The 10,981-nt window shown below is 42.5% G+C and overlaps 2 protein-coding genes across 4 annotated transcripts in view; one reads left to right on the forward strand and one right to left on the reverse strand.

Annotated features, from left to right (window-relative positions):
• The window catches only part of prelid3a (PRELI domain containing 3A), a 34,641-nt gene extending 31,838 nt beyond the window's left edge, over positions 1-2,803 (reverse strand). For all 3 annotated transcript variants that reach the window (XM_088600747.1, XM_088600746.1, XM_088600745.1), the window contains exons 1-4: positions 2,662-2,803; positions 1,069-1,237; positions 664-753; positions 172-242 (exon numbers count right to left, since the gene is read on the reverse strand). In XM_088600747.1, coding sequence (XP_088456873.1) covers positions 172-242; positions 664-753; positions 1,069-1,237; positions 2,662-2,693 — 362 coding nt within the window. In that variant the 5' untranslated portion in view covers positions 2,694-2,803. The remainder of the gene's footprint in view (positions 1-171; positions 243-663; positions 754-1,068; positions 1,238-2,661) is intronic.
• Positions 2,804-3,333: 530 nt separating this feature from the next.
• On the forward strand, positions 3,334-10,981 carry LOC148651001 (uncharacterized). The gene is made up of 6 exons (XM_088600744.1): positions 3,334-3,472; positions 5,417-5,680; positions 6,256-6,288; positions 8,300-8,353; positions 8,859-9,008; positions 10,283-10,981. The coding sequence occupies exons 1-6, from the start codon at positions 3,460-3,462 to the stop codon at positions 10,513-10,515; spliced, it is 747 nt and encodes a 248-aa protein (XP_088456870.1). The 5' UTR covers positions 3,334-3,459; the 3' UTR covers positions 10,516-10,981.

Raw genomic sequence — 10,981 nt, forward strand, 5'->3', positions numbered from 1 at the left:
GTCCCCATGGTGTTGATGCCGATACGCTGGCTCATTTCAAGAAGCAGTGAAACAGGATCTGTGGTTACGAAGGATAATAGACCTACCTGTGTATGAGACAACTGGCCTCCTCTCTCCTATAACCTTCCAGGGGATTAAGAAAAAAGAAATCTTACAAGCACTTTTACTTACATTCCTGGGTTTTCCGGGTGGGGCGTGTACACTAATCTTTCATCAACTGATACTAGATTTGTCAGTGTTATCTGTGAAGAGATGACATCGGTGTTAAATTGCTCTATTTTCTGCAAGTTTAGGTAAAGCAAATACAGAACTGTCCTTTGAATGCCTTATCTGGATAGGTGTACTGTGTTAAATTAAATCTTCCAAGTTCCGGAGTTCTGAGACGAGAAATCCCATTATAAACAGAGAGAATGTAGCAGTAGCTGTGAAATCTGGTTATCATTCTAAACATAATTAACATAACATTTTGTACTATTTATACACTGTAACAGCCTTAGCGTACAGTATTTTATTCACTAGCTTGAGGATCTACTCATCTAAATATATATTTTAAGATGAACACCTGAATTCTGATGTCAGGCGTGGTTTATAAATCAGATTAATTCTGCTCTGTAAGCACATATATTATTCTGAAAGAAGGTTGCGACATACAAACCCACTAACATTTGTCGAGCAGAGCTCCATTTTCTTTTCATCGGGATCTACAATGGAGTGCTCCTTGACGTAGGTGAGAGTCCGGCTCGTGCCCAGAATCTGAAAAAGGAAGTACAGTAGGTACTACCATACTGAACCCACACCACAGAAAGCCAGGAATCACAGTCACATTCAGAGCTGTGAAGAGCTCATATCATTAACACACAGTGAAGCAGACAGAGTTGTAATCATACTGGTAAAGGCAAGGAGGGCAACTTTCAGTGCTGGTATAAGATCAGTTATTCAAACTACACTTTTTAAAAAAATATCCGTTATTTAAATAATTTTCAAATAATTTTTTGTTTTTTTAATTTTAATTGCATGCTACTATAGACCACAAAAAAAAATAGGAGAAAGCTGGGAGAGGTACAGTACTGCTCTGACGATGGCCGGCAGTCCCCACTCTGTGCTGAGGAGGCGGTGGCTGTGGAGCCTGCCGTGCGTGTCCAGGTTTCTGTCCAGCACGTCCACGCCCACGACGCTGGGGTTCATGGGATTGGGGTACTTCCTCATGGCCGCCTTAATCACCGTCTCCCAGGGATAGCTGGAAAAGCACACATTGTCAAGTTCTTCTGCGCGCCTAGTTCTAGTTAAAATAAATAGCACAAGAAGGCGACACTGACGCCGGCGGCATGGGATATTCTTCAGAACTGTTATTTTCTCTTTTGTGTCACTGTATCTTTTTTATTTAAAGGTGTCCCAGAGCTCTCTGGGAAGTAACGACATCAAATTACGGTATGACGGTCATTTTGAGGGATGAGACGTGATGTCCAGAATCCTGCCGATGTCTATACACCTGAGAGTCGGTTACAAATTGATTTGTGAGTCACCTCTATGAAGACAAAGGGGATTCAGGAATCAAAGTGCATCTTAGTGGTCTAAGAGGTATAAACACTGGCAGGACTTTGTACATCATGCCCCATCACTCAAAAGTGCCGTCATGCAGTCATAATTGCGCTTAATAAAATAAACATCGAAAAAATTAAATGGTTCTGAATAACGTCAAATAAAGATTGATTAAATCGTTGGCCCAGGCGGCTCATTTGCAGTGAAATGCCTTTGCAAAAAATGTACTTCTATTTCAAAATGCTGCATGAAACGCAGTTGTGAACGTGGACGTGAACACCTGTTCCCAGCTTCCCAAAGGGAGGACGTCTCTGGGGTTTCGTGGGAAGTCCTGAAATCAACATGCCTGCCGCATATATACAAAACTGTTCTGGATAGATTTGCAAAATGTTATTGTTCAACATTTAAAGGTAAATGTTAAATGGAAAGATTTTGATATTATTTTATATTTTGTTAGATCTGATTTGGATAAAGGATATGTTTTTTTATTCATCTGTTAATTATTTTGGCTAAATACTTCATCCACAGAAGTAAATGGTCTAATACTGCTCCCTCTATGCATGCGTTTAAAGTTGAATTCCTTTTTGTTATTTAAATTATATTAGAAATTTAAATAATCAAAATTCAAGACATACAATTGAAATATGTAAAGTTTTTACAATTGTGAATTCCTCTGGCTGTAAAGTGTCTATTTCTGTATCTATTTCAGTATTGTCTTCTTTTCTGTATTTGTTGAGTAACACATTGAGTCATCGCCTGGCGATCTGCTTAACCCCTGAAAAACGAGTCTATTTTAGCCGCTGGGATTCCCCCCAAAATGACCATTTGCAATTGCATTTCATATACTGTAGAATCCCTGTGTAAAAACCACTGACACGCTAAGGATATACTCAATCGCTTCCCGTGGTATTTTTATATTCAGTAGGATAACGCCCAAGGTTTCGACAAACACATCAACGTAACGCACTTATCTTATTTTTTTAAGAGAACTGCGCACGCCGAATGATACACGTTTCCTCTTTTTCTTTTTGTTTCTGAGGACGAAGCTCTTCGCATCAAGCAAGGTACCGTAACGCTGTCAGTCGGCTCACGCAAGTCATGTCAAAATGACAGCGCACATACCTGAAGACGTGTTCTGAGCTCCAGATCTTCATCCTGCATCTGTGACCGATCCCAACCCCCGCCTCCCCCCTCCCCAAATTATCGGCACGTCCTGTACATTTTGGAAATTAATTTAAAATAAAAAACCTCCAGGCAAAACCCCTTTTCAGCGAACTGGCCCCTCCCTGAGCACAGCAGAGGAGGCCGCCGGTGTGGCCGCGGCGCCGCAGGCTCGCTAGTCGGCGGATCAGCGGATCAGCCTGCGACTCTAGCCGGGGTGGATGTGCAAGCGTACAGGGCCTGATGCGGTTTCACCGACTCCCGTCAACTCGCACCAGCTAATAACGGAACTTTAAAAAAAAAAACCCCACAAAATCTAGGCCCACATGCTTAACATGACGCCTTCACTTGTCAATATCTGGCTCCCTCTGCCGAGTATTCAGTCATGGATTCGTTACGTCAGGGGGAAAAGCTATCCGCGACTCGCTAGCACAGAGACATAACAATCCCCGTTGAATCGCCAGCGGTAGGGATGTAAAATTCAAGGCTGTGCGTGTACACTAAGCAACCAGCAAGCACCCCCTGCACGCGTAGGCGGACACGCAGCGGGTGGGATTTTGCATAAGACGGGTTTTCTTCAGCGGCAAAACCGGTCACAGCGCAGGCGCGGCGGAGAAGGGGATTTCACTCCAGAAACAGAAACGAAATATTAGAGGCTTGCGCGGGGGTCCGGGATCAGATGTTGTGGCCAACAGCGAGCGAGCTGGTGGAAAGACGATAAAGTTCGCCTCTGTTTTTCGACGTGACGAATAGGGGGGCATGCCTTCGTACGGTAAGAAGCGTCAATCTTCGATTCAGTGTTTCGTCGAATATGTTTTCAACATTTAACGTGTTGTCTTGGGGGTGGGTGGGGGAGAAGTGGCAGACGGACTGCCGACCCCACTGATCGAACCGTTTCTTATTGATCAGGACCGCTCGATCAATAGCGAGGGTCGATTCAAAGATGGGGAAAATCTATCGCGTCCCGGACGTTTAGCTTTTGCTGAGCGGCGCCGTGTCTCGAGGCGCTTGGGGGGCGAGACCGGAGCGCGAGCGAGCGTGGTGTGGAAATTCCTGGAGCGCGTGAGGGAGTCGCCGGGAAAGCGAACCTCCTTGCAGGACTGAAGGCGGTTTCAAATGAAGACGGGAAACAAAATCGTTATTATTCGTTATAATTTGGTTACATATTGATCAACATATGATGGGAAAACAAGTCTGTTGTCTGCGGTCACGTGCGAAAAGCCTTGCAATTCTTGAGGCTACAATTCTTAAATAAAAAGTATTTAAAGGGACTGTTACGCTGCTCTTGAAACACAAAAGGCTGCGTTAGTAACTCGAGCCGAAAGGCAGCCGACCTCAAGTTGTAGTGAAACTGCGCTTTTCTTTCAGAGGATTTTGAGGGATAAATGTCTTTTTTTTAAAAAAAAAAAAAGTAGCACATCTAAGTGCACGGTCCCCAAAAAAGTGCAGGGTCTTCGCAGCAAAACCTTCCTTAAAAGGATCCAAAGCGGTTTCAGTGTTTATTTTTAAATAAGATTAAAAAGGGTGTCTTGAAAACTGTATAAGTATTAATTGCAGTTTAATTTATTGGAAAACTCCTTCTCCGGGATACTGTTTCAAGACTTACTTTCGTGGCTAATAGTTAGGAAGCTGTCCAGGCACTAATATAGAATAGAACAAGTAATAGGTTTATTCCATGCTGAAAAAAAGAAGAGAGAAAACAACGTTTCGGCAGTGGAGCCTTCTTCGTGCACCTGAAAAAGGCTCCACAGCCGAAACGTTGTTTTCTCTCTTCTTTTTTTCAGAATGGAATAAACCTATTACTTGTTCCTTTGCAGCCTACGCATGCTGACGCAGCTACCCACCGGAACTACGAATATACAATATATTATTGTCTCGGTCATTCATCCTAAAATAGAGCCCACTGACGTGTTCCTGAAGGCTAAGCCGCTGGTTAACCCGCTGCAGAGCTCTAGGCAGTTGGTCGGGGGCAATCCAAAATAATGATCATGGCGAGCCTACAGTCATAGCCCCATCTTGTTTTTCCCCAAAGAACTGGAAATGTATTTCTGCAGACACCCCTCGCTTACAGACCAGAGTATGTGGGCCGTGGTCAAAACAATGCAGCTCACGGATTTCTGTTCTGTTCTTCAACAGAGGAGAATCTATGCTGTGGTATATGATCAGATACAAAAAAAAAATAACACGTCATTGAAATGAGGATGTTTCACAATAATGGGGACACTAAGACTTTGTTTTTGTTTCAGTAAAATCAGCTTTCATTCTGATAGGGAACCTACTCAAGTGTTACTCTGCCCTCTCATGGGTAGTTCTGTTGCTGTGGCTATGATGACTAAAGACGTCTACTTTCTGTACTGTACATGCTGTAGTAGTCAATTGCAAGAGTTGGTTGTAGTTTTCCAGAGAAAGCCATTACTCTTGGCCTCTGGCCAAAGTCGATACAAGCGGCTGTTGCCAACAGTCTCTTCCAACTCCTTGTTGTTCTAGAACAGTCCTGGCTCTGGAGGATCGGAGTGCCTTCAGGTTTTCAGTGCAGCCGGGCTCTTAACGACTTGAATCAGCTCGTTACTGGCTTTATGGCGGCCTGGAAAACCTGCAGACACGCCGACTCTCCAAGAGCAGGACTGGGGACAGCAGCTTGTGCTGTGGTGCCCTGTAAGAGAGCACCGACCGGGGTGTCTGATCTCACCTTGCCCCGTTTCGCTCGTCCCCCAAGATGAAACGCTGCGCAGACACAGCTACAAGCTGTGCACCTCCATGTCGCTGGGCCTCGTCGAGAGCATCGCCAGCTACCTCTACAGCGCCCAGGCCGTCACCGCGTTCGAGTGCGCCACCATCAGGTCGAAGCCCACAGAGCTGGAGCAGGCCTCCCAGCTCCTCTCCACCGTCGTGCGCAAAGGCCGGAGGGCCTGCTCGCTCTTCTACGAGGCCCTGGAGAAGTGCGACCCCTTCCTCTCGGCAAGGATCACAGGATCTCCAGGTAGGCCTGTCGCTCTGGAGTTCATCTGGAATTCACCTGGCGCTGGAGAGCCCATCCGCTGTTTCTAAATCTCCATCCTCTTAAGAACAAAGAAACATTTCAACCTGTCCAGTTATCCAGTGAAGCAAACGATTAGTTCAATTGGGGGGTTCAGGTGGCAGAAAGAGCAGAAACCCTCTGGCTCCCCAGGACTGGAAATGGGCACCCCTGTTGCAGAGCAACAAATAGGTGTAACAACCCCAAAGCTTTGAGGGCAGTGTCTGTGAGGCTGGGCTCATTTTTGTGAGTCCTGATATGAAGTTTTAGTTTTACCTAGAGCCATTTCTTGATTCGTGTTTTTGAGGGGAAAAAAAAAACCCTTGATGTTGATTAATAAAGAACAAATAGTGGAATTGGTTGCACAACATTGTAACAAGTAAAAAAACATTATTATTGAGGCCATTTTGTGGTGTATGGTTAAAACTGGTCAAGGAATGTAAATTGATACTTTATTTGTATAATTTATACATATACCTACAATGTTTTAGATTTAATATTTATAAAAATATTTATAAAAAATATTTTTCTGTTTACAGCCAGAGTCCCCATTTCAGGAATCCACAGATCTGGTGAGTTATTTGGAATAATTACAGCCACTGAATTAAATTCATTTAAGTCTCAGGTGTTGGCATAGAAGAACGTTAGTGATACAATTTATATATAAAGAACATTTTAATCACCAAGTTTAGGTTATTCAAAATTTTGTGAAAGTAATTAGACATTTTTGGAATAAAACCAAGAGGTTCTCATACAGGTTCCACTGGAGAGAAAATTGTTTTCAATGCCAAATACAGTACAGTATGTTAAAAATTCTATGTGTAATTGTTTTGAAAAAAGGAGGAAACAAAAGATATTTATACTTATCAGAATCCATCTGTTTATTGTACTAATTTACTTGGCTAATTTATTCACAATGACTTGCTTTAGCACCTGTTTTTATAGCTGGGTAATTTGGGTACCTTGATCAAGGGTTGAAGAGCTGTGCCTCATCTGGGATTTGAACCCACAACCTTCGAGTTACAAGTTCAGAACCTCAACCACTGCACCATAAAACTGGCTAGAATATAAGTTATACTTAAAAACCATACAACATTAGATAGTATATAAAAGCAAAGGATGGAAATACAAAACATTTTATGATATCTTGTAATATATTTAGATCACTTTATTTGCTACTGTATATACAATTTCTTGCATTAGGAATTTGTCTTTTCGCATACCCCAGCTTGCTCTCCCTGAGACACACAGACAGGGAGAGAAGCTTGGGGTCAGAGCGCAGGGTCAGCCATTTATACGGCACCCCTGGAGCAGCTGGGGTAATTTATTAAAATATAAAAAATATATTTAATTGAAATAACCCAAATATTTTGCATTTTACTCTGTAACAATAACAGTCAACAAGAAATCCAGTTATCTTTAATGTTAACTAGGTTTAAATGGAGTGTTCTACCCTATTTTAGATTTTTTGTTTCTATTTTTAAGGGTGTAGTTATTTTAAAAGAACTGGCACAATACTTCAGGCACCTGCAACCGAAACAGTGGTGAAGAGAAAAAAGTATATTTAAAGTATGCTTGATTTTGTATTGCCTGTGCCATGGTCTTCTTATTTTTACTTTTCTCAGAAATAAAGGCTCAGAATACTTCCTGTCGGAATTACACAGTTGAATTCCCTGTTCCCTTGTGAAACTCCCCTCCTGTATGTGAAATGCCTTGGGATCCTGTGCCATGAAAAGCTCTGTTGAAATGTGATTATTATATTCCAGTTTTAACACAAGCGATACAAGTTGAACTCAATGGTGTCCCGTTACACTACATTGTGCATTTAAGGTCCAGTGGAATTGTCCTTGCTGTCCTTTCAGAATATGCATTTTTCGAACCCGTATCATCTCATGATTAGTGGATCTAAAATAGTGTCATACTTCAATATTTTGTGGAGAGGAAGTGATGTTGAAGGAAAAATAATAGAGATTGTGAAAGGTAGTGAATACTGCTCAGAATTTGTATGAAAGTATGTGTTTGTTTAGGGATTGCATTCACTAGCATTAAGTTATAAATTCTGAAGTGTCCTGTTTTTTTAAAAAATGGACTAAAATCTGCCTGCAGAAAGGCACGTTTCAAGTCCCAAGGACGACATCACCTTCGCAGACACGCGCCGAGTGAAAGATCTCTTTACGAAAGCAGATCAGATCTGTTGTTTTTCTCAGTACCGCTTTTAACAGCCTAGTGCCGTGTGCAGTATCTGTGACGCAGTCAGGTCACGCACCACTCTGCTAGTGACGATAAAGCTTACAGCTGTGAGACTCAAAGTGGAAGCACAAACGAATGTTATTGTGTCGGTTGCAAGTAGGGAAGCAGCACATGAAATAACGAGGCCTTAAAAAAAACATTAGGCATACTTTGGCAGATTTATTTCCCCAAACGCCCCTAATATAGGGAAATTCATAACCACACAGAAGTACTAATTTCCTTCTCAGTATACTACTGTAAAAAAATTCTTAAAACTCTTTTATCGTGCTCAATAAACCTAAGATGGTTTATTTCCGTTATTTGCAACTCTTTATTTCTTTCATTCCATTGCAGAATCTGCTGGAAGGCCTGTGAGGTACAATGGAATCCAGAGTCTCCCCTTTTCAAGTAAGTCATCAAGCTCCGGTCCTGAGGAAGCACTGGGTTCCCTGTACTTACTATAGCCGGATTCGTAATCCCTGGCAGATTGATCCCACTTTTCCGTTTGGGTGTGTGGGGGGGGGGGGGGGTTCTTAAAATTCGTTTCCGGTTCTTGAGACGTTTTAAGGGGGGGTTGGACCTGGTGACAGCCCTGTGCCAGTGCCACTCAGGTGCGTTACCTGGAACCAACTGGACTGACGCAGGGAGAAGAAAAACCATACGCTCCTGGTGGGAATGTTTTGGGATTGACATTCCCACCCGTGTCTGTTCATCATAAATCGATCGCCTGTTAAGACCTGTTAGTCAGAAAGGAGTGAGCAGGTTCGCGCCAATCAGCTGTAAAGGATATTGAAATCGTTTTTTTGCTATAAACGTTGTCTTAATTGTTCCTGCTTTGGCAGCACCATAATTCATCGCTCTCGCCAATGAACCTCTTTGAATTTGAAGTGGGGTGCTTCTGTTGTTTTGAAAGGTGGACAGAGCCCTCCTGCCTCTACATCCATCTGCATTTCCCACTGCACTTTGAGTGGATGCATATTTGGGAATGACAACACGATGAGCACTGTGAGAGCTGGGAGCTACTGGGACCATCAGTACCAGAGCTGTTGTACAGAAAAACAAGGCAAGGACACCAGTATTCTTTCATCCGTCTTGCATCGCAATGCAAATCACACATATTGTTGCTACTGCTTTACTCCACAGTGTAACACCAGTGTAACAATAATACTAGTTGCAAGAATATAATATTGAGAGTTTTAACCCATCCTGGTAATCTGTTACCCATCAGTGTACGGGATATTCCGCAAGACTTGAAGTCCAAGTCTTTCTGTTTATTCCCTTACTCTGGAGAGAAGAACTATGGGGAACAGGCACAAGAGGGCACCACTGCTGGTTTCTTGGGAATTGGGCCTGCTGTAATAAGCCCACAGCCACAGGATGTGAAGTCAGTAGTCTTTAATGCTCAGAAGGTGCTCTGTAGAAGAGTTCAAAGCAGAAACACATGAATGGAAGCTCTCTGTTTTGTGGTCAAATAAAAAAATCCCACACTTCCCACAGATGTTTCATTTTCTATTCACAAAAGAAGTCAGATGTGTGCACCCCCCTTTATTTATATGAGATGTAGTACTTCCTACTGTTTGTTGATTGCCGAGATTAATCTTTTCTTCTATCTTCTCAAATATTTAGCTGTCATTTTTTATCGCACAATTTTGGAATTTACGTTCATTTTTTTTACATTTTAGCTTATGTGCGTCAAGTGCATGTATTGTAGTACAGGATAGTAACTACTGTTTGGATTTACCAGTATTAAGTTATAAATCATGAAGTGCCTAATGTGTCATGTCTAATATTTAGGCAGTAGCTAACAACTGGAACGATGTAACTACTGTACTGTAAATGGGCTGGAGGGTTGTTGTTTTCACACTTAGGTTAACCAGGCCATCTGTGCTGTATTATGGTGAAGAAGTTGGTTGTTTGAGGGAATAATTTTGAGTTCTGGAGCCCTTAAATTTCCCTTAAACGAGTTTTAACCTTATGAGCAGTGTTCAAGTAACGAATTAAGCATGTATGACAGGCATTCATAATAATAATTAATAATAATTGCTTACACTTATATAGCGCTTTTCTGGACACTCCACTCAAAGCGCTTTACAGGTAATGGGGACCCCTCCACCACCACCAATGTGCAGCCCCACCTGCACATTGGTGGTGTGTAGCCAATGTGTAGCTTTGTGTGTAGTGTGTAGCCATTTTCCATTACATATGGAAAATGTTTTCCAATACAGTGAACCCTTATTTTGTAACTCATTCTAAATGCTCAAACTTGTATTGGCGGAGATGAGAGCGAGGCCCGACTCCTGATGTCATAATGAAATGACCTGTTTCTGTCCTGTACAGAGGAGCACCCGAAGAGCTGCTGCACTAGTTGCCACAAGGGGGCAGAACGGACAGGACGAGGCCCTTCAGCTGCTCCTGCAGCCCAGAGCTTACAGATGGTGGGATCAGATATAGAGTACGCCATCATAGGGGACTGCAATGTGCTGAAGGTGGAGGAGACAGAAGACAGCAAAGAACAGCAACTCCCAGGACATAATAACACCAGCACAGGCCCGGATATTGTCCACAATTGACACTCTAAATAACTAAGGAACTCACCTCGAATAAAATGTACACTAATGATTTACTGATCCTGCACATTTCCAGATGCCGAAGGTGCCGTTTTGTGTTTGGAGCTGTACTCGGCTGGAATCCTCAGGAAGGATGAAAGACCGACTGTATCTGGGACTAATTCTCTTTCCCTGCTGAGAGAGAAGACAGACAGAAAGGTGCCATTGTCCTGAGCTCAGGAGCAACGCAGTGTGTACTGGGCAGATCAGACAAGGTGGAGGAGAGACGGAGCACATATAACTGCCTTCACACATTAACAGGAAGTACGTACAAAATATATATATATATATGCATTATTTATATATGATATTTTTTAACTTAATATATTTGTATTCAATCTGAACAGGTAAACTGTGAAGCATTTTCTCTTGGGTGTCTTGTCAGGCTGGCAGGCATTTTTGTTCTATTAAATTATTTGAAAAGTCAAAA

Source organism: Lepisosteus platostomus, chromosome 12 (assembly GCF_059453375.1).
Source record: "Lepisosteus platostomus isolate fLepPlt1 chromosome 12, fLepPlt1.hap1, whole genome shotgun sequence".
NCBI lineage: Eukaryota > Metazoa > Chordata > Actinopteri > Semionotiformes > Lepisosteidae > Lepisosteus > Lepisosteus platostomus.

Excerpts from the sequence above, each read along its gene's own strand:
- LOC148651001 (XM_088600744.1), top strand. Across the intron at positions 6,289-8,299 it reads TTCAGGAATCCACAGATCTG|AATCTGCTGGAAGGCCTGTG; the intron begins GTGAGTTATTTG and ends ATTCCATTGCAG. Across the intron at positions 9,009-10,282 it reads CTGTTGTACAGAAAAACAAG|AGGAGCACCCGAAGAGCTGC; the intron begins GCAAGGACACCA and ends TGTCCTGTACAG.